This window comes from Gymnoscopelus braueri, assembly GCF_963280865.1.
Source record: "Gymnoscopelus braueri genome assembly, chromosome: 7".
Classification (NCBI taxonomy): domain Eukaryota; kingdom Metazoa; phylum Chordata; class Actinopteri; order Myctophiformes; family Myctophidae; genus Gymnoscopelus; species Gymnoscopelus braueri.
Genome location: NC_137608.1, coordinates 44,222,232 through 44,246,570, shown reverse-complemented (window position 1 = coordinate 44,246,570; position 24,339 = coordinate 44,222,232). Strand labels below are relative to the sequence as shown.

The window sequence follows — 24,339 nt, the reverse complement described above, 5'->3', positions numbered from 1 at the left end:
TTTATAAGGATAAACTATTTATAAAATAAATAAAATATTTAAAGAGGTGGTGCCATGGTTTTGCACTTTTTCTGTTTTTCATGTGTCTATGAGGTTGATAGAACTTCATTAAGCCCCCTGGTGGTGTTTTTATGGTGTTTTATGTCTTCCCTGACTATTTTGAGTTTCTACCCGGAGGCTGAAACCTTGAGGGTCAAACGTGCCAATAGAGAAACAGCGCTTTAGTGACATAGTAAAAACATACCCTCCCCCTCATTATCATAACACAACAGGTGTGGGCATGAGGAGGAGGAGGGACTAGGACAGGTGGGTGGTGCTAAGGTGGTGGAGGAGGTGCTAAGGTGAGAACCAGGTATACTTAGGGCGCGTTCGAAAATTACGCACCGGAGCACACTCGCCTATTAGTTTGTATTGGCCAGTGCGCTCAGTGCTGTATTTTCGAACGCACCCTTAATGAACTGGAGACGTGTCCACATAAAACATAATTTTAACAATTTCTGTACACTTTTTTGAAAACAATCTTCCTCCTAGTATAACCATAATACCTGATGATTATGTTTTAGGGGGGGGAAATCACGGCACCCTGTCTTTAAGGTGTTTTTCATTTTACATTGTAGTTATAGAGGACAATTATAATGTATTAAGGCATATTTGGCTTAATAGCCACGGATCCTTTTAAAATGTAAAAAAAAATACAAGCTCACATTGCGATGCGTTGTGAGCTTGTAGATCTGCTATTTTTAGATAGCCGATGTAATATACAGGTTTAAAGTGCTCATGTGGCCTAGTCGCTTCTTTTGGGCTAGTTTTCATAGACCTGGTTGCTTGTTTCTCTCGCAAAACCTGGCAACACTGCCCCCTACGGCTGCAGTCATATCTGTCCCTGTCCAAACTACCCCTCCTCCATTTGTGACTCATTAGTTGTTTATAGAAAAGGACGCATTGCTTCAGGACAGCAGACACCAACTCCGGCGGGGGACAACATGATGGGAAGAAGACATGACATGATATGAGTCCAACTCCCAACACACTGATGTCACACTACAGATAAAACATTACAGCTAATGACTCAACTTTGTAAACATCTCCTCCTCTCATTATAATGCCTTAAGGGTCACTTAGTAGCCATGCACTTAAGGGTGCAACAGTCAATCGATTATGTATTTAATCAATAATCAATTATTTAATAAAATAATCATTCATATTCATAATTTAAAAAAAATCTCGAATAAACTCAATACTTTGCAATTTTTGATTATTCGATAAATCAAAAAATAGTCTTATAATCACACTATTTGCATTATAACGGTGATAATGTTTTATACAATTATTATAATTTATTACAACTATGAGAATTACAATATTGGCCTACTATACTTGCAAAACATGTGCCCAGAAATTATGATTTTGATACTTGACCTTCTAAGTAAATGCTTGTTATTATTGTTATAACGTATTATGAGTATTCATACTATAATTATACAGAGTTACAAGCAGTTTATAATGCATTATATGTTTATAATGCATTATAGACATGGGCTTCAAAGAAAGTGTTACCAAAGTTAAAGGTGGTATCACACATCAAGTAGTGTTTCATCTAACTTAACTTGTCTATTGGATGAAATTCCGTCTCAACCTGAACATGTATTTTCTCGTTTAAGAGCTGGAAAGATTGGGAGACCCCTGATACTGAACAAACACTCATATATAACTATTGGAATGTACTACTGCACCCCCCCCCCCCCACACACACACACACACACGCACACGCGCACGCACAATACAATCTAGACATTTTTGATTTACAAAAAAAAAGTCAGTACGTTTAAAGTAACTGTATAATAGGCATCTTACCTTGACCAGGTCTGTCTGGAATAAGTTAGACATTTATTAGAGTAGTGGCAGTGAATATTTATAGTAGTAGCAAGGGGGCGGAGCTAACATGTACAGTAGATAGGAGAAAAACTGGAACATCTGCTCAAAAGAGATAAGAAAATCATAAGTCTCATGGCTTAAGGCTGGCTGATATGACTTCAAGTCAATCTATGACATCAAATCAATATCATGATTATTTCAAACTTTTGCCTCATTTATGATTAATTAACTTTTGTTTTTAAATTCTAAAAATGGCCAATATACAAGCTCACAATGTGATATTTTGATGGACTATTTTCACTATTTGTGTATGGCACAATTGCACAATGAAGTGTAATACAAGGTCAAGTGGTTATCAGACCAATCAATTTAGTCTATTTCTGTTCAAATATATCAATATATAAGAAATTCAAACATTGTATATAAAAAAAACCTGCTTCTCGATTATTCGATTAACCTACATAAGCGAGATTATGTTCTAAATATTGTTTTTTATATATCTTTGGTTAATTGCCCTTATAACTTACAGTCTAAGAAATTGCCAAAAAAAGACAGCAATACGGTTTCATACAGGACATGACTTTACATTGTTTATTCCAGACACGCAGAGGGAGGGAGGGAGGGAGGGGGGGGGACGGTCGATGACGGGGACAATTCAATTTCAGGTGAAAACGTTACAATGTGAAGTTCACTGGCACGATGCAGCACAGGCCCAGCAGTGTGAAAAACATTATGCTTGGCATTATGCTCGTCCACATGGAAAATGAGATAATACGCTTCATTTAACATCAAAACACTGGTTGTGGTGACCTTGTTATTGAAATGTTAAGGTAATGAAACATGATCAGACAGTTTAACCACTTAAACCCTCTACACTTAGTAAATTAATACTTATGGCTCTTTTAGACGATGATGGGTAACCCAGAACTTTCCAGAACCCTTGACGTTCTGGACGTTTTTTCTTTTGTTTACGTTTCCATTATAACCAGAACCATCCCTGAAGGGGCAGGTACAGTATGTCATTAAAATAACTTATTTAAAAAAAAAGCTAAAATAGCAGATATCCACGCTCACAAAATGTCACATTGCAACTCGTTGTGAGCTTGTAGATCGGCTATTTTTGGAAAACATTGACATGTTAATTTCTGAAGTCTGGGTTCCCAGTACTCAGGGTTATAGTATACTACCTCCTGAGCAGGTTCTGAGAACCTTATCTGAAACCAATCTGTAGCGAATGGAAACAGAGATACATGGTTCGCTTAGTTCTTGTAGTTGAAAAGAGCCATTTGTTGACCGGGGTCGGCTCTGCATACTCGGCCCGCTCTTTCCCCCCCGCTACACGTACTCTCTTCACCAAAAATAGGCGCTCTACAAGCTCACAGCGCGTTATGAGCTTGTAGATTTGCTATTTTCCGTGAATGTTCCGGTCCCCCCAGAATACGGATACTATGGTTCAAGTCAACAAAGATTTCACAAGTTCATTGACGCCCAGCATCGCCTCTTTCTTTCTCCCACCTTCATAAGTTCAGTGAATAGCTGAATACCGGTGCAGTTGTTGGACAGTGCATCATAGCAAACCTATAGAAATACACGTAATTTTGCAACTAGGCCTATACAGTCCTCTAAATGAAAATGAAAAACCACATCCTTTTTATACTTTATACAGCGCAGATGCATATTTACACCACAGTAATTACAGTACATATTCGAAATTAACTTGCACACAAAGAAATGTAAACTTTACACCATGAAATTGCGAGTGCCGCTCACTTTGTCTCCCTGCACTTCTATTGAGACATATAGATTGTGTCAAAGGTCACGTCTCACCTAGACACAGGATCTGACACAAATTTTGACCTGAAGGTCAAGATTGAATTTATCCCCTGAGCAAGCAGGCAGGCTCTATTAGCTCAATGGTAAAAATGTCAGCACTTGCGCAGGAAACCGGGTTCAAATCCAGGGTAGAAGAGGAAAGTTGCATAGTGCAGCTTTAAGTTCCTTTTTTTCCAAGGTTTTCAAGACATTTCTATTAATTTCTTAATATCAATATTATATTATCATTAAAATCTTAAGTGTTTTGCCAATTTTTTGGGGGCCCAATTGCAATATACTCACCAGGTTGGGAATGGCTGTTTTACGGGTCATATTTTTCTTCCAACTGCCACAGTGGTGGATTCCCCTCATTTGGCCAATTTCCTTGACATTCAGAGAAATAAGCGCAGAGTACAGAGAGCAGACCCTATACAGACAGAATGATGGATTCGACATGATAAAGAGAACTTTTTCAAATATATGGAAAGGCAGTTTAAAAGTTTTCTTTTCTTTTCATTTTTTTAAAAAACATTCTGGAGTTTAAACTACCCCCAATTGATCCCAACTCAATTTAGGGTTGGCTCTTTCAAGCCTTTACGGTCTTATTCATTCAAAACACCTACAGTAGTCTGATGTCTGGATATAATGACTACCGAAAAATCCCCAGTGTTAGCCTTACGGGTCCATTTGATTCCATTTGAGGATTTTACTGAGTATAAGCCTGGGTATTGAGTGTGCCTTACAATTCCAACTAAAATACGTACATCACAACAGACTCGTAACTATAGCGTTGCATAGAAAGATAGACCACTACTGAGAGAGACGGCAATGGGATAAATATTAAATAAGCAATAAATATGCATGGGTCTGTGCATTTCTGAACTTGACCTTCTCTTGGTATTCACAAAAAATAAAAAAAATAGATGAGTCATGTGTTTGGTTTAAGTTACATCAAGAAAATCCTTTTCAAGCAAATTGAGAATCTATGCTATTCATAAGATGAATTTGCTCTAAACCTTTTAACCAAACAACACTGGTGTACAAACCAGTATATTTGTTTGAACATCACCATTTCCAGATACCCAACTAACAGTAGTGCTTATCTTTAAAATCCAAGTAATCAAATAATAACTAAAGTAAATACAATGGCAACATAAAATCCCTTAATAAAATGTCTCAAAGCACTGCAAGCATAACAGACAACGTGCTCATTTGGGTCTTTTTTCCCCCCTTATGAAGATTTTGCCATCAGAAATCCCTTTCTCAGTCCTATACAGCCCTTTGACCATTTTGTATGTATTACAATGACTGACATTTTAAAGGTGCAGTAAGTGATATTTGTTTATGTTAAAATGAGTGTTGGTCCCCCTGTCTCTCCAGCACTTTAGTAAACAGAACATGTATTTTCAGGTCGGGATACCAATTTTATCCAATCAGGAGAGACAAACTCATACAGGATAAAGGACGAACAAGTGAAATTGAAAGTGACGACACAAAGCAATGAGCAGACACATTTTAAACTGGACCACTTTAAAACTGAAGCTGATACATGGGTACTCTTTCCTGATTGGCTGAAATTGACAACCCACCTGAAATTGTATTTTCTATTTTTTAAAGGCCGGAGAGGTGGAGAGACCCCTGTTATCGAACAAATACTCTATAGCAATGAATACTAGCTTTAACCCTTTCAGAAATATGTTTTTGTTTTGTTCCAAAAAATATCACGTACACTACCGTTAACTGTTTTCCATTTGATCAGGGAAAAAAAAAAAAAAATCTGGCATTTGAGCTGACAGTTTGATTGCCACCTGGGCTGCTTCCACAATTCAGAGGAAGCGTTTGTGTGCTCTACCTTCTGAAGTACACAGCAAACGTTTCTTTATTTCATAAAAGGGTCCCTCGGAAGCTATTTGAAAACACATGAAGCAAATGACTGAATACATCTCAGTGTGGGGTCCTGGAACGGAGCTTGCGTGGTGACAGTACATTTCCGGTGTCCCTTGAAAAGAATTGTGCTCCTGAACATGCATAGCCTACAGCTAAAGCCAGAACCAACACTTTTGTAAGAAAATGTCCAGTTTGAAAGTTTTCATCGAAAAATTATATTATGGGAAGTGTGGGGGCTTAATGGGTCCGAAAGTCAAACAGTCCCAGGCCGTTATGAGCGTTGAAGGACGAGGACTCCTTGCGTGAAGTAGAAAACAAGAGCAAAACACATTCAGTCTCTAGTGACTCCTGCTCGATGGCGTGAACAACACTGCCTCCGTGTATGACATGGTTGGAGAGTGGCTGGAGTACCTTCCACTCAAGCCTCAAAAGGAAGCAAAGAGCCTAATATAGTAGAGGGCTCTGACATCACTGTCTTTGCACCCAACAGAAATGACGAATGGTAGTGCAGTCCTCTCAGGTCTCCAGAAAACTTAATGGCAAACCTGCTGTGCACACAGAAAAATATGTTTTGTTTTTCTTTTTGAAAGGCTATATGGTTCCAAGAAAAACCATCATCTGAATGAATGGTTTTTCATGTTCCTCATATAGGTTCTATACCAGAACCTTTTTTTTAAGAACGGTTCCTCAAAGAACCAGTTTAACCACTTAAACCCATTTTGTGTAATGCTCACATTGTGAGCTTGTAGATCTGCTATTTTCGACGAAGAGATTTGGTGTATTGGCGAAAATGGAGCGGACCAAGTATAGACCCCTGAGGGACACCGGTCGATGAAGTATATACTATATAGGGTTTAAGTGGTTATGGGTACTTCGTGGAACCATTCAAATAAATCCTTCTTTAAAGAACCTTGGTCTGAAGGTTCTTTCTGGAACCAAAAATGGTTCTTCTATGGCATCACTCCGAAGTAGCAGTTTCGGTTCCAGGTGACACCTTTATTTCTCTGTGTGCGCGCGCGCTCAGTGACGGACCCTGCTGTGCTTGCTCTGTGGCGAGTGGCTGCGGCTCCGGCTGCGAGTCCCAAAGATAGAGTTCCAGGAGGAACTTCGGCTGTAGCTTCTATAGGACGAGTAACTGTTGCTACGGCTCCTGCTACGGCTCCTGCTTCGGCTGGCGCTCCGTACTGGACTGCGACTGCGACTGCGCGTGAAGAGGCTGCTCCAAGAGGAAACGCTGCTGGACCGGCTATTAGAGGAGGGACTGGGCCGGAAGTAAGGAATAGGTCGCTTCCTGGCACTGTGGAGTTTAAAGGAATTCAAAGAATTAGCTTGAAAACTGCCAAAGGGTACATCAAGTTAAAATTGCATTAAAGTCATACTGTGTACATCCATTTTAGTGGTATGTTTTGCCCACATTTCTCGTAGCACCATTGTCATTTCAGCGTTTGTCTATAATACTAACACAGTGTGACTATTTTGGAATGCAACATAATTTAATTTTGGAACACATTATCAGAAACTGTATTTATACTACGTTTTGGGGGGCGAGTGTTGCGGGCCGACACTCGCAAATACAAATGTATAATATTGTTTAGAGAAGAAAAAACGGTGGAACGGTTATTGGGAAAAATATACCAGTGGAAGATTCAAAAAAGATATCAAAATAACTTGCTTAAGTGAAAAACATACGCAGTATGACTTTAGGTGCTGCAAGTAGCTGCAAAAGCAAATGCCTACCTTGTGATTCGCCTTGCTTCAAGGTGGCTTGGCGAGTCTCTCCTCCTTTTCCTCATGGGAGAGTAAGACTTGCGCCTCTGTTTCTTCCCACCACCCTTCTGTGTGTGCTTCGTATCCCTCTCTCTGGAGACAAGCTTTCTCTTCTTGCGTCGTACTCTAAGGTTTAACACACATTGTTCAATATATGAAGATCGTTCTTTCACTGACAACATAAATGCTGAAAGGTTTTAATATTCGGTGCACCAGTAATACATAGTTGGCATAGACCAGTGGTTCCCAAACGTTTCTGGCTCAGGGCCCACTTGAAAATCTCGAAAGCGTTGCGTGTGCGGCCCACACTTCTGACCACCTGACACGACAGCCGAAAGGTCAGAAGGTGTGCGCCGCATGTATTTTCAGAGCATGTTTATTTTAGTGATCAATCAATCGATTGTATCAAGCGGCTTGGATCAACAGAGCCAACGTAGTATACTTTAAATTATTATTTATCAGTATGACAATAACACATTGCTCAAGGTTTTAAAGAAAAAATACCATGACAGTTTTTGTGCCAAAGCTTGCCACCTCATCCTTGACTGTCTTTCATGAGTTCCACACATTGTTTTTGTATTTTATTTTGATAGTAGCCTACTATATGTTTTTATTTGTTTTAGATTTGTAGTAATTGTCTAAAAATGTGAGTGGTCCACAACACTTTTATGAATACTGTGATTTTGTATTCCTTCTGCACCCTTACATGCTTTGTATTTTATGATGTGTGTTGCAGACTGACACTTTAATAAAGGTATCTATCTATCTGTCTGTCTACATTATACTCACACTTGCATTTTACATGATCGGAGATGAGAATTACTGACCTGTTGCCAGACACTTTTTTTGTCTCCGCAAAACATAATAGGCTACATCCCTCCCTGCACAATTAAGCTTGACATGTGGTAACCTACAAAATAATGTTACATAAAAGAACAATAGAGATGAATGACAACACTACTTTATTCCCTGAGTGGTAAATTACAGTGATGTTGAAGAGTGCTCACTGCATGTAACCAAACAGCCCTGACCCGAAAAGCGTTAGTGTATCAACTGATTGTGTCCTAATTTGTGGTAATGGTAGGCAACAACTTTGTCCCAGATTGATCTTGATTTACATTCTGTTTGTTAATTTGACAGGGAAAAAAAGTAATAATACGTAATACGTTTTGTGCAACCAAACAAAGACACAGCTATCAAACTAGACCACTGCATGTCAACTATTATTTTTCTTTTTTGTATCACAACTGCATCATCCAATCTGTAGAATATTGACACGCGCACTCTGGTTCCCAGTTCAGGACAAGAAAATAACGCATATTTTTTTGTTCCAGTTCCAAACCAACCTTTAGGGTTCGCAACCAATTATTGTCTCGTCCCCTAACGACCGGAGGTTGAGGCGAGACTAACCGACCGTACTAGACTTCTGTGTCGTTGGCCCGTCAAATGCCAGGTTGAGGTTTTTTGAACAAGGTCACGTGAGGGGGTTGGCCTTAGCTTTCAGTTGCGGTGTTCCGCGATTGCGATTGGATGCGTCACCATGAGTGACATCACTGTTATGCAACGGCATACGCTCGAAGCTGCTTATACGATACCAAGGATGCGTCAGTGATGTCACTGTCATGCAACAATTGTTGATGTTATGTTGGTTGCGCAGCGAGGCTTCAAAGACTGTCAGCGCGCACTGCTTTGGTTGTGTATCGTTTCTCGATTATTATAACTCAAGAAAACGTCAGGAACACAGTCAAACTTTATTATTCGCTCTAACCTCTGACAAGTGACTCTTCTTCTCTCACATGACATTCTCTACTCTATCTCCCAAAGCCCCATAGTCCACAGCGCTCCCTTGAGGCAACTAAATACCATTACAGTTGAATTGAAGTGTACTTGGGTATGAAACAAAATTACTTTGTGAATGTGAATGCTGGCCGGCGGGGGGAGGTCAATCGTATTCAGGAAAAGTTCAAATAAAAGGCGATAGCTCTTGTTTTCAGTGGAAACACTCCAAACTGGTTCTCAATTAGGTGGGAAAAAAAGAACGGAACCGGTTCCACGCGGGTGGAAAAGGGGTATTAGTGTTTCACCAATAATGTGGGGGCCCACTTGCAATATCCTCACTGCCCACCAGTGGGCCCCCGGCTCAAAGGTTGGGAATCGCTGGCATAGACAATCTTAAGTCTCACCTGTCAGGACTGTATCGTGAGTAGCTTCCCCTGGAGCTGGAACTGGCCGCGCTGCCCCGTCGCCTCACATCAGCCGAATAACTTTGCGAGCGCGAGTACAAGCTGATGATGGGGGGGGAGAAAAAATGACAATTACCCTCTCGAATCAAGCAGCTCCTCAGCACCACACAGACAGACATAGAGCCGGTGAACCACAACAGAAATGCTGTTGAACCAACCTGCCGGATGACAGTGATTGACTTCGAGAGCAGCGTCCGGAGTACCTGGAGCTTCCGGAGGATCTACTTCTGCTCCTGCTGCTGGATGACTGAGCTCTCAGACGTTTCTGTGAGGAGATTGCAGCCCTCTGAGATCGCAGAAGCCCTACCCGGCACGCCAAGGTTATCGGCTTACTGCAAAGATAAGACAAGGGCATTTTATTGCTTCTAGTGATAAAGGCAAAAATGGCATCCTGGGGATGCGTTTGTTTTTTTTACAGGTGAGATAAAATGCTTTAAAGAGATAAGTTGCTTGGAACAATTTCCCTGATGAGCATTCATCCACCATGGTTGGACTGTTAATTAACCCATTAAAACCAGGAAAGCATCTGTGTCATTTTAGATTTTAGCTATAGCAACATACGTTATTCAGATGACTGTTAGGATTTAGAACAGTGGTTCTCAAAGTGGGGTCTGGGGTTCCAGGGGGTCCGCCAGCAAAATGTTATCCCTTGATCCATATTTTATACGTTGGATATTCAAAAATAGTAGATATACAAGCTCACAGCGTGTCACTATGTGCCGCGCTGCAAGCTTGCATGTATGTACATAATACAAATTTAGATTTTTTTTTTAATTTAAAGTGTTTGAAACTGTTTTCATTATTTTGAATTGTTTTACAAGAATCTCTTCTGGGGGTTCCTGGCACAAAACATTTTCAGATGGGGGTCCGCGGCCAAATATATATAATTTGGCACAAAAAAGTTTGAGAACTGCTGATTATTTCGGTCTTAATGGGTAAAAAAAAAACACAAAGCTCACCTTGTGCTATTTCCATGGATAATTGTGTCAGACAAGCCAGCATCCACGTGCGTCTTGCACAGAGACACATAACTGGTCACAGAGTTTCCCGAATCGGAGGCATTGTCCCCGTCTGTGAACTTTGGCTTCTCTGGTGAGGCCAGACCTCGAGAATCACTTCTCTTGTCTTCGGTGACGCTCATTCGAGAAAGACCAGTTTTACTTGATGGCGGCGATGACGTGTCATTGCCAGAATCGTAATCGTGTGGTCCTTCGCTCTGACCGGGCAAAGTGCGACGGCGGGCCCCTTCTGCGCGTAAAAGCGCGTCCCCAGGTTTTGATGACGAGATCTGGCGAAAGACAGCGAGGCTACAGCTTTAAATACCAGGTATTATAACATAAATGCAATCTGCTACCTGCTTGACGCACTGCTTTACTACAAAGGCACATCATTTCCCTTTAAAAAAAAAACACAGAGAAAACATATACTTCCTTTCTTTTTCTTGGGACAGAAACTTTGAAAGATAAAAGACATCATGCAAATTTTGTGGCATGCAGATAACTTCAAAGGAAAGTTTAAGGAAAGAAAAAGAAAAGAAGAAACTGAGGAATTTTAGAAAATTTATTCTAAACTAAAACAATCATGAAAGGAAAAAACTGAGGAGCAAAAGAAGATAAACTATGAGTTTAAGTCTACCGGCTTTAGTCAGTTGAGTGAGAGAGAAGAAATAGAATTTAAATAAAAAAGAATAGCCCCATTAAAAGCCTTGTTTAAAGAACATCGAACAAACATCACAAAATGGGTATTATGTACAAATGAAAAGGACTGCAGACAAAGAGATCTCATCAGTCTAACTAAGAAAGCCCTCAGAATAGGTCAGATGATTGTGCTTTCGCCCCCTGCAAGAAGTTAATAATTAACCTGCAGCGACCTACAGTAAATCCCTAAGTCTGCGGATAGCATCGACTTACCAATCAAGATTTCCTCCTTAAGTAGGTAAGGTGTAAGAAAAAGGGAAGAGCGGGCAACATAAGTGCATCATTAGAGTAGTAAATTGCATAAAAAAAAGACAATAACCCTCTCTTCAAACCCAGAGCCACTTATATCGGTGTGTTCCTTTTTCTTTATCGCTTATTGTACCTCATTGGAGGTGAGAGGTTCTAGACTACTTTTGAGTGTGCTCAATCATTAATATTGCACACCGCATATTCTTTTCGGAAAAACTACAAATTACTACAAAAGTCCACAGACTTAGAATATGAGATAGTTGCTGAATGTTTGGACATAGAATAGGAGATAGTTGCTGAATGTTTGGACATAGAATAGCATAGGAGATAGTTGCTGAATGTTTGGACATAGAATAGCATAGGAGATAGTTGCTGAATGTTTGGCTAAGACTGTGGTGTTGTATTTATTGTAGTTATTTGTCAGATTATGATCTCTCTTTACGTTTTGATCAGACGATATTAAAAGGTTAATCCACTCTGTTCTCCCTAAGGTTGTCCACGATCTGTAACACAGTCGGCACGACAGAGCAAACCCTGAGGGAAATTTAAACAAAAGCTTAAAAAGCGCTTCCACCATCATTTCCCGCTGACATCCCCACACCATCTGTGCATACACAGCACACAGGAGCATGATTTCAGCATAAAACATTTCCTTTTGAACAAAGGCATTCCTCAATGTCATCTTGAGATGCCTGGAGATAGAATGCCTAAAGACACACAATCCGTCTCTATTGGGGTTTTGGTGCGTGTTTTCTCTTTTGTCCACAACGATCCACGCACTTCCTTAAGAATATCGCTGTTGTCGGGCCAAAACCTCATATCTCCAAGTTTAACATGTTTTTGTTTTTTTTGTAAATGAATACCCTACTTCATCACACAAGAGTGTTGCACAAAAGTAGTGAAAATAGCTATTGTCACCATTTTAAAATGTTTTTCAAATAATAATAAAAAAGAAACGGTATTGGACATACAAGGTTTCCACCCGACAGCAACAATGTGCCATTTAGCCTGGACAAATTCATAATCTAGATGGCTACATATATGTACAGTTAGGTTGTTTGGCCAAATGTGTATTTTCTTTTGCAGTTTTATACCCACCTTTGTCTTTGGTTTGCTTTTTTTGGGGAAAGAAATATGAATCACAGTTCATTCTCTATCTAGTATGAATGAGTTGATTTATGACCCGTTTCCTACCATGCTGTTGTGGAGAAAATCAAACCCTTTGTACAATAACCAGTAACCTGCAGATTTTCACATGAACCCTGGCATGTCATAATGGGCACATTTGGCAAAAATAGGCGAACATTCATCAAAACTGGCAGATCTACAATCTCGCCTACTTTTGGCAACGAGTGGTGGTGTATACGGGAAAGACCTCCGGGGGAACCGGGTCAACAGGGTTTAAGTGTTTAAGGCCTATTTTATACTTTGTCGTACAATGGCGTCGTGCAGTGAAAATAGTAGATCTACAAACTCACAACGCGTCACATCATGACAGGTTGTGAACTTTTAGATGTGCTATTTTCTCATATTTTAGGAAATGTTTGAAAATCTTTTTAAGAAACTTTTTGCCTATAATGACATGCCAAAAATAGAGACGGCAGGATGAAAGTAGTTAAAAATCAGCTGCGGTCTCATTAAAGTCAGTAGTCTATAAATAAATAAATACAAGCATCAGTGAATTCTTTGCAAAACAAATTTTGGTAATATTCATCCACTCCATACAAGATCATTTACTTAATGTCTCCAAGTACCCATTCTGAAGAGTCTGCCAAGTGTGTAAACATTGATTTATTTATTTTAAAGTATTTTCGGAGAGAACACAACATGCTGAATATCAGGCCTGAATTTATTGAATTTCAATTAAAAACCTTATGGCGTGTGATTTAAAAAAGCATCTGTTTATGCAATTAGCACAATTTAATGACTGCTGGGGGGGGGTTTCTTCGCACCCCGATGAACAGGAGACAGTGAAATAATGGAAAGAGCTACATTTCTAAGGATGTTTGAAAGAATGCCACCTTTGAAAGGGAATGCTGTATAAGGAATATGGTTATTGCTATGAAAAGCACAATGTTCAATAAAATGCACTGTATTTTACTTAAGTTTTTTGTTGTCAATCTCATCTTTCAATCTTGCCAAAAGAACTCTTAGCCACTTCAACCCTACTGTATATAGGCCACCTTGTCATTAATTTCCCCTCTACACCAAATCTAAAGGCAAATCTACTAGCTGCGTTATGAGCTTGCAACTCTGCTATGTTTTGCGTATTATGACATTCTTAGAATTGAGATGCTAGGGTTCATGTGGTTAAGGCTGATTTATACTTCATCGTACGACAGTGTCGCACAGCGAAAATAGCAGATCTACACGATCCACAATGCATCGCATCATGACATTGTGAAATTGTAGATCAGCTATGAAAAGTTCTTGACTCTATAGGTTGAAAGTGGTTAGCTGTGGTAATGATGACCATGTATATTTCCATTTCAGTAGCTTAGTGAAGTCACAATGAAAGAAGGACCAGAAGCTGCCTTGGTGTATTTCTTACATCAGTGGTTCTCAAAGTGGGGTCCGGGGACCCCCAGGGGTCCTTGAGGGGGTTCCAGGGGGTCCCCAGCAAAATGTGTTAATACAGCATCAAAATCAGTTTAAACACTTAAACCCTATATACATCTGCTATTTGAAAATAGCCGATCTACAAGCTCACAACGTGTCGCGGTGCCACGTGTTGTGAGCTTGTATAAAATAGGGAATTCATGTATGAAAAAACATAAAAACATGAAATATGGACATACACGTTTTCTGCCCGACAACAACGATATGCACAGCAGCGCTAATTTCAGACCCAAAATTAAATAGACAATCTTATGGCATATGGCTTATGTTGCACTGAGGCTGATTTGTCTTATTTGACCTTGATGTACAACACAGAGCATTCTGAATGACAGACCTCAACTTATTAGTACCAAGCGTCTGAACACAAATACTCTTCACCAGTTATATATTATGTGATATTATGGACATACTGTATATTGTGTATGATAGTAGTGTCTAAAATAACTGATTAAAAGTATTGTTACGGTCTAATGTTCACATGCTCAAAACTCAAATTAATGAAGTAACAGTTTTAATTAATGATGCCTTCCTCGAAATGAAAAAAAAGAATACGCTGTCTGTGACCTGAAGGCTATGTCAGCCTGATGTTTTTGATAGATTTCTGCCCCATTAGTTCTTGATTAAAATGAAAATAAAAAGTTTTAAAATGCACCCTTTGCACATTGTTATCGTTCTGCCAACAACAGCAATTTCCTGAGGGAGACATTTCTGCCAAGCATGTACTTACTTGATCGCGCAAGTTATGAAAACAGAAAAATAAGAATTGATGACATTGCTGGTAAATTAGTGAGTCCATAAAGCGAAATCAGAAGGCCATGTAAAATTAATTTCATAAAAGTTGGTTAGCTTCACTGCATAGACAACAAGGGCAACCACAGAGGTGTGCATAGTTGAGCTGGTTAATGCAAACTTCAACGTAAGCTTACTTCATTAGTTCACATCATGTAGGAAATGTAATTCAGGGAAGTGAAATGTCTTGAGACAAGCTAAGTTCAACGCGTTGCATCTCGACACGTTGTGAGCTTGCAGATCAGCCATTTAGGGTATTTTTGTGGGACAACGTTGTATGATGAACGATAAATTAGGGCTTGAGTAGCCTGGGATCAATACCATTTTCGGGTTTCTGATCCGGTCGGAGCAGAAATAACTTTACGTCATCAGGCGGCCGGAACCAACGACCGGAACCACCGGTGCCGTGCACCTCCAAAATGATCCCCCTAGTTTAAAACTTGTTTAGTTTGGTATAATCGTTTCGTTTCTTTTGGTATAATAATGGTTTGGTATGTCCATCTTTTATTCTAACTCGTAGCGCGACTAGCGAGACTAAACTAATTGATTCACATTATGTGGGGAACAAAAACATTGCGACGCCAACCGGAACCAACCACCGGAACCTCAATTATTTTCTTCCTTTTTTCTAAACCGGATCACACAGCTAGTTTTAGAATGAATACCAGGCTTTCCTCCGAGGTGGAAAGTCTGGTGATGCGAGGTTAGGGCTTGAGTGGTTAATCAGATTAATCGATTTAGTAGATTATAAAAATCTATTCGAACTTTTGTCAATGTGTTGAAGAAGAAAATCCGCTTCTCGATTGTTTGATTATTCAAAAAAGTAATTGAATAGAATAGTAGAATAATTGCTGAGAAAATGATCAATAGTTGTAGTCGTATTGCCTTTTTGAAAGTATTTACAGAATGATAGTGTGGAGCTCTCAGAAATAGAATAGTATATAAAAGAGGGGATGCAAGAACACACTGTATACTGAGACTGATTACATTTGAAAGCTTGTCTCAAGCCGTTTCACTTCCCTGCAGTAAGTTTCCTAGAATGAGTAAGATCATGAAGTAGGATTGAGGGCAAATTTGGCATTTCACAGCTCAACTACGCACCTCTAGGCTGACCTTGTTTTGAGATTTGTTTTTGTTGTCGTTACGAATCCTTGCTGTCGGGCAGAAACCTCTCATCTCCATACTTTTTGTGTTTTTTTGTTTACTTGATCGTACTACGGCGTCACACAAAAGTATCAAAAGTAGCAGATCTGCAAGCTTGAAACGTGGTGCAAAGCAACACGTTTTGAGCTTGTAGATCTGCTACTTTTGCCATTTTTTAATTTGAATCCTGAAAAGTAACACAAATGAGGTTTCTACCCGAGAGAGATGAAATAGAGCCAGGATATCAAATTATGATACCTAATATCTAGTACCCGATAAAAATCCCAATATTTACTAGAATAATTATCCACAACCAATTGTGTTTTGTCAATGATTGATTTGTCTAAGTAGCAGAGTTTGACACATAGAGAGGTGCACTTTTTACATGGCCATAAAGGTGTCCTAAGTGATTTTTTGGGTTGTTAAAATAAGTGTTAAATAGCTCTATATTCTGATAGTAATCATTGCTATAGACTAGAGTGTTTGTTCAGTAACGAGGGGCCCCGTCTTTCCAGCTCTTCAGGAAACAGAAAATGCATTTTCAGGTGAGGATAACAATTTCATCCAATCAGGAGAGAGAACTCATACGAAATTGAAACTGGAACACTAAAGCTGATAGATGGGTACTCTTTCCTGATTGGATGAAATTGGCAACCCACCTGAAAATGTATTTTAGTTTATTAAAGAGCTGAAGAGACTGGAGACCCATGTTATATGAACAAACACTCTATAGCAATGATTACTATCAGAATATAGAGCTTTAACTTGTTTTCACACTGTTAACCAGAAAAAATCAATTAACCACTCGAATCCCAGCATCCCTATTCTGTGGGGAATAGCTGATCTACAAACTCACAAAGCAACGCGGTGTGAGCTTGTAGATCGGCTATTTTTGGCAAAGAGATTTGGTGTCGAGGGGAGAATTCAGGTCCGTTTTACTGAGTATAGAGGGTTTAAGTGGCTTAAAGCACTGGTTCCATACATCAGAGTCCCAGGGAGTACTTACGCTGCTAGTAGAGAGGTGGGAACGATAGTTTGGAGTCGTTCGACACACTGATTTGGCTGCGGGCCTCCACTCCAAGTCCCTTTGGTGCAGCATTGCTTTTGCATCCTTCCTTATCGCCGCAAGTTGCTCCACAGAGTTTCGCAGATGTCTGTGGATATTTATAAAATGTTGTTATGTAACGGCACAGCTTCATTATATCAAATACTTTCTGTTTTTTTTCAAGACAGGTGCACATTTGAAGTCAAGTAGAAAAGAACATTCAGCTCCTTTTCCATGCAGCTAAAGGCAGTGATTATTGATGACTTGTGCCGCCAGACTCCCGTTTGAAAAGATTTGTGTTAAGAAATTATCCCAAATGTCTCAGAATCTTTCAAGATTTTGACACATTGTGGATCTGCCATTCTCAAATAGCCAAAGTATAAAACAGGGTTAAAGTAAGTTGTTCCTAATGTTGCCGGAGACTCCCTGCCTGGAACCCCCCTAAAGCAGTGGTTCTCAAAGTGGGGTCCAGGGACCCCCAGGGGTCCTTGAGGGAGTTAGTTTCCCTTGAGAATGACCATAGCATCCTATTCAGACAGACAGAGAGAGACTGGTCTTGGCTGTGCATGGATTGTGAGAACACAGCAAGAAGTCATACTGACTGGAAACACCAGCTGATGTGGGATTAAGGCTCAGCTGTTCACAGATTTGGGGCCACAGTAACTGGCTCGGCAGAGCAAATGTGGGCAACAGATACATACTGTATAGACAAATCCACAGAGCGCTCCCCTGGCGCAATCATGACTGCGGTGTCAGAATGCACACCGCAGCAGGAGTCTTGACAACGCAGCGCTCTGTGGATTCGTCTATAGGCATACTCTGGCTGCTGCTACCAACAGTGGTGGAAAGCACATTTACCAATGTGCTGTATACTCAAGTAAAGTACAATTTCATGGTACTTTTACTTTACTCATTGTTCAAATTTCGTGAGATTTTAGGGGTTCCCCAGATGCAGCAACATTGCAGCAGGTATATGCACTGTGCAACATGGTTTGCTCACCAAACAGTAAACAAACCAACATACAGTATACAGTGTATGTATACAGGGTATCTGCACATACAAGTGACGATTTAATGACTTTTAAGACCTATTTAATACCAACTTGGCCAAATTGTCAAATATTACGTAAGAAAGAAGCTAACATTCTGAAAATAGCCGATGTACAAGCTCGATCTACAACGCCTCGCACTAGGCGTTGTGAGCTATTAAAGTTCGGCTAATTTCACAATATTTATCTGTGGAAGCGGGTCAAACTAATAATAATGTAGTAATGGCTACAATTCCAAGTGCTTGTCAGGGTTCAAATATGATTCTTTTGAGGGGGTTGTGGCCTGAAACGATTGGGAACCTTTGAGAACATGACCTGAGAGCTAAACAGCTGTCATGCATGGCCTCAGTACTATTATGATCGCAAAATGTAGCTGCTGCATAATTTCTTATTTAGTTTTTGCTGAATGTCCCCAGATGTTGTTGGGACAATAATTGGGATTGGCTCCCGTTTGGCTCGCAACAACTTGTCGGGTCTCTTTATCTCAGAGGAACACGGTGTGAAGCGGCACTGCTGCGTTTCGGGTAATGATTTCCCCTGCTTAATGTCCCAGGGAAAATGTCAAATAATAGAGGGATCCACAAGGATTTAAAAGCAATCATCTCCAGCTTCAGATTATTTCAATTGGAAAGGCCGGGCCCCCGTTTCAGTCCCTGTGGCAGCAAGTACTCCGATGTTTGTATTTGTTTTTAGTCAGTGGTTCTCAAACTTTTTCGTGTCAATGACCCCCAAATTAATATGTATTTGGCCGCGGACCACCATTTGAAAAGGGTTTGTGCCAGGGACCCCCCCAGAAGAGAAGATTTATGGTAGAAACAAAATCAAAATTATTCAAAATGTTCCAAACATTTCCGATATTTCAATATATTTCATATTTTTCTGTGAGCTTGTAGATCTGCTATTTTTTATTAGCCAACAAATAAATGGAAAATTATTGTGATGCTACAATAACTATTTTGGTGGGGACCGCCTAAAATATTTTCTAAAATAGCTGATCTACAAGCTCACATAGATCGGATCATTTCAAATAATCCAAGTATAAAATAGGGTTAAAGTGCTTAAACTTGTTGCTATACTAACTCATTTTGCTGGAGACCCCACTTGAATATGGAATTAAAAAATCGATCTAACTCTTACTAGAGAAGATGTTGACACGTCATGGTAACTGAGTGAGCATGGATTTGCAGGGGGACATTTTTGATCCATTTCCTGTGAAGTGGTGATAAGTGAGGGTCGTGTCCAGGACCAGGAAGGTCAACCTCTGGTCCTATCAGTCATCACTACGGTGCCTCACTGTGGCCAGAACCACAACACAGCACACAGCCTGTGTGATAAGATAAACTGAGGATTGAGGAGGAGTGTGTGTGCGCGCGTGCGCGTGCGTGCGTGCGTGCGTGCGTGCGTGCGTGCGTGCGTGCGTGCGTGCGTGCGTGCGTGCGTGCGTGCGTGCGTGCGTGCGTGCGTGCGTGCGTGCGTGTGTGTGTGTGGTCTACCTGCTCTCTGTGGAAGTGTCCGACTCTGACCTCCGATAGCGTCGCCTCCGATGTGAGTGACTCCGTGTGCTAGAAGGCGTATAGAGAGCAAACCAGAGGAGACAAAAAACAACATGAGGTGACGAGTCTCCTGACCAGAGTCTCCATGAGCAAAAAGAACTTAGCAAACGTAGTCTATAGGGGTTCCCCAACTTTTCTGGATGAGGGCCCACAAGAGCATCTACGAAAGTGTTTGCGGCGCCGCCCACCCATCTCACCACTTAACACGGCTGCCGTGTTAACCCATTAAGACCTGAGGCCGATAGAGACGCACGGCCGGAAGCGGAAGGCCTACAAATTCACGTCCACTTTTGAGACAGCGCCGCTACTCGAGGTCCGTTAGAATGATGAACTGCAGCTGCCAATGCAATCTCTCTGAGAGGATATGAGAATTATACTATTCTACAAAATGTCAGTTTTCTGAAAAACCTTATGTTGTTTCTATGAGTGGTTCTCAAACCTTTTCATGTCAAGGACCCCCAAAATGATATGCATTTGGCCCAGCGGACCCCCATTTCAAAATATTTTGTTCCAGTACAGGCTAAACATATTTTATGGTCTGCATGTTATTAAAAAAAAAAGAAAAATACAACTACGCTAATCAACCCGTTTCATCTGATTGTTTGTGAACAGTAAGTTGTGAGATGATGATACTGTTGTAAAACCATACTTGCACTTTGACCTTGATGTTTCCTATTCCTCTTAAATGTTCCTATTCAATCAATAAATACATTTTAGTTATATAGTGCCAACAAGTTGTGTAAAGACCTTGCCTTTTCAAACCTTGATTTATTTAATGGTTGTGTATTTTGTCATTTGATATGTGATATGGACCTTGAGTCTGAAATAAAGATTGAATTCCATCTGGAACAATGTTTCCCAACCTTGGGTTGGCTAGCTTTCGTCGTATACGTCGTATACGAGAAGTACGGCTTAAGCGGTGAGAAAAATACAAACGTGTGTGCCTTCTTGCCTTCGTACGATTGTGCGTGGATGCCCCCGCGCACGTGTGGGGGGGTCTCAGTTTTTGTCAGAAGGGGGGGAGCTCTAAGAAAAAAAAAAGGTTGGGAACCACTGATCTGGATGGTATCAAAACGGGGACATTGTGATTATGTGGTCAATGCACTAGCTGGTGTAGAAGCACCTCAAATAAATTCATCAAACAATATGTCTCATCTTTGCTTGAAAGCGTCTTTGCCTCTCTCCTTCAAACAAGTTGCATTATTGTACAATCTGCATTTAAAAGTGAAAGGCATGCGATTCAGACGGCCTGCTGTATGAGCCGTGTTCAAGAAAGGGGAACACACATCAGAGGAGATCAAGGAGATGACTAGACATGACAGAGGAGAAGTGATCAGAATGCACGGAGAAGCAGTGGCCTAAGGTAAGTACAGTCAAATTTCAAGGTACAGTATTTCCAATTCTTGGTTACTTTATACTAATACAAATAGTGTACTTTTTATTTAATTTATAGTTATTTGACAGCTTTAATTAGTTTGCAGATTTAGATTATTTATTTTTACTCCACTACAATTATTTGACAGCTTTAGTTAGTTTGCAGATTTAGATTATTAATACAAAACATTCAGCAACCACTATTCAAAAATAGCCAATCGTTTTGAAAAAGTTTGGACATCTTTGGAAAATGTGAGTACTTTTACTCAAGTCAAATTTTGAACACTAGTTTTACTTGTAAGAGGGTATCTCTATATTGCGGTATTGCTACTTTTACTTAAGTAGTAGTAGTGGTAGTAGTAGAGTGGTTCTTCCACCACAGTTCTGTTGAAAGGTCTGAACAGTGATTCTGTGCTAAAGCACGGCGGCCTGCTCAGCCAAAGACTGAATTATAAAATATTGCGAGATCAGAGCGTGAAATTGGTTTCTCTTACTCTTTCAGTTCCCCCCCCTCTCTCTCTTTGTGGTTTACGCTTCCAATCTGTTTTTCTCTTTGCGAGTGTGGGCTCTTTTCACGCTTGGCTCCTAACATAAATGCCACGCATTCCTGTTTACACTGATCACGTCCTTGCACTGATCTAGGACAGTGCCCCCCCCCCCCCCACCCCGAATAGCGAATAGCAGATCTACAAGATTTTTTTTTCTCTCTATTCTGTGAAAGTAGATGAATCAGAATCATTTTCATTGTCACATCACAGCGTTGTTACAGGTGTAAAGAAGTGAGTGAAAATTGTTTTTGTGCAAGTGCCATCATTCGTTCAAACAAAATGGGGGGGGGGGGGGGGGGCAGAGAAAGGGAAAGCAAGGAGAAAACAGAAAAGAAACATGTCAAAGAAAGATATCTACAGTACATACACGTAGCATAAACAAGCCGCAGGTATGTATGTACTGTACACGAGGCTAACATAAGGTGCAACTCATCGGCAGTAGGGGTGGGACGATATGGGTATCTCACGATACGATATCTGTGGCGATATTAGGCCCTCGATAACAATAATTTCACGATATTCGATATATTGCGATATCACGATATATTGCATGAAATTTCACCAACGATATATCACGATAGTCCTTGTATTCAATTCATAAACACATAAAATAGCACCAAACAGTTCAAAATCATCATCACACAAATACAGTCGGAAAAAAAACCTATCACTTAAAAAAAAAAAAAAAATATCTGTATTTTTCGGCAGTATATCGATTATTTATCGCGGGAGGAAGTATCGCGATATCGATATATCGTCCCACCCCTAATCGGTAGGTCTAAATTGCAGCAGGTTTGTAGGCCTACATGAGGTTAGACATAAGGTGCAAAGGTAGCAGGCAAAACTTCACAGGTAAAAATCCACATGGTAGATCCACAACGGAAAGTAGTCTGCATTGGGAAACAGATCCACACAGAGGGAGCCAGGGAGGCAATCCAACATAAGGAAAAACTGTCTGTTTAAAGTGTGGCTCGCCAGCTTGGTGACAGCCGGTGTTCAGGCCTTGCTCAACAGACTGGTGGTCTTGCCCTTGATACTGTGGTAGACCAGCTTGCCCGGCCGCGGTCATAGCAGCGGTCATGTGAACAGAGCTGGGGTGGTGAATGTCCTCGATGATATGGTGAGCTTTGTCTACGGCACCGTTTCTCTTTTCCGTTCACAGGTGGTGCAGTTCCCATACCAGGCGGTGACACGGCCTGACAGAACGCTTTCAGTGGAGCCGTTCACTTTCTGAAACCGCTACGTTCACGATTTCGTTCATGCCCCCCCGTCCCCTCCACCCTTACACAGGACGGGAGGGCGGCCTGAACGCACGACACGCTCCCGCGATAGTGTTTTTCAATACACAATAGCGCTACTGAGCGGTGAATGTGAACGAATCACATGAACAAAATCGTTCGTTCACTGAAATGAACGTTCTCTCACACCACTAGTGCGCGTATGCCACTTGAGCTCCTCCTCAATGTGTACGCAGAGGAACTTGAACACCCTGACCCTTTCCGCTGCTGCAACGCCATCAATGGACCCGCCTTGGGTCTTGCTGCCGTTGAGGGCGAGGTTGTTCTCCTGGCACCACAGTGCCATTGCTTTGACCTCATCCCTCAAGGCAGACTCATCAGCATTGACAATCACGTCTGCCTATACCACTGTCGTGTCAGCAGCATACGTGATGATGACATTGGAGCTGTGCGTCATGTGTGTACAGTGAGCAAAGGAGAGGGATCAACACGTATCCCTGAGGGGCTCCTGTGCTGAGGATGAGAGGGTCAGATGTGATGCCGTTGCCCATTGTCACCACCTGGCGGCGCTTCGTCAAGACGTCTAACATCCAATCGCACATGCTTGGGTGCAGCTCGAGGTCTCTGAGTTTTATGGCAAGCCTTGCTGGAACTATAGTGTTGAATGCAAAGCTGTAGTCCACCAACAACATACATACATACTTGTCCTTCAGCAACTTGACATCCATGTGTGAGAGGACAGTGTGAAGAGCCAAGGCAATTGCATCAACAGTGGATCTGTTTTGATTATATGCAAATTGCCACGCAGGTCTAGCAAAGAAGGTAGCGTGGAGCAGATTGTTGCTGACGGGCAGAAACCTCTTATCTCCATATTTTTTTACTTTTTTGAGTTTCTTCCAAATTAATGCCCTACTTGATCATACTACAGCATCACACAAAAGCATCAAACATAGCTCACATCCATAAGCTCGAAACGCGTCGCTTTGCTATGTTTGAACTTGTAGAGCTGCTATTTTTGCTATTTTTGAATTAGAATCCTGAAAAGTAACAGTTTTGGAGATATGAGGTTTCCACCCGACAGAGACGAGATGTAGTCTCTCACCAGCCTCTTGAAGCATTTGATGACTATTGGGGTGAGAGCGACAGGTCTCCAATCATTCAGGCATGTCACCTTGGAGTGCTTGGAGATGACGGGTAAAATGGTGGACAACCTCCGGGAGAGGTTAGAAATGTCTGCAAAAACTCCCGTCAGCTGGTCTGCATAATGCCTTTAGGACACAGCCTGGGAACCCGGACAGAGATCTACAAGCTCACAACGCGTTGCAACGTGACATATCGTGAGCTTGTAGATTTGGCCATTTTTGGTGAAGATACTTGGTTGAGCAGTGTTTCTCAAACTTTTCCATGTCAAGGACCCCCAAATTAATATGTATTTGGCCGTGAACCTCCAT

At 40.9% G+C, this 24,339-nt stretch overlaps 1 protein-coding gene across 1 annotated transcript in view; it reads right to left on the bottom strand.

The window, feature by feature from the left end:
* Positions 1 to 6,334: 6,334 nt before the first annotated feature.
* Positions 6,335 to 24,339, bottom strand: part of srrm4 (serine/arginine repetitive matrix 4) — a gene marked incomplete at its 5' end in the record, with an annotated part of 33,413 nt that continues 15,408 nt past the window's right edge. Inside the window, 7 exons of the mRNA XM_080433636.1 lie at positions 6,335 to 6,871; positions 7,312 to 7,467; positions 9,525 to 9,626; positions 9,743 to 9,916; positions 10,544 to 10,872; positions 17,088 to 17,235; positions 19,669 to 19,737. Of these exons, the coding sequence (XP_080289762.1) occupies positions 6,595 to 6,871; positions 7,312 to 7,467; positions 9,525 to 9,626; positions 9,743 to 9,916; positions 10,544 to 10,872; positions 17,088 to 17,235; positions 19,669 to 19,737 (1,255 nt within the window). The 3' untranslated portion in view covers positions 6,335 to 6,594. The remainder of the gene's footprint in view (positions 6,872 to 7,311; positions 7,468 to 9,524; positions 9,627 to 9,742; positions 9,917 to 10,543; positions 10,873 to 17,087; positions 17,236 to 19,668; positions 19,738 to 24,339) is intronic.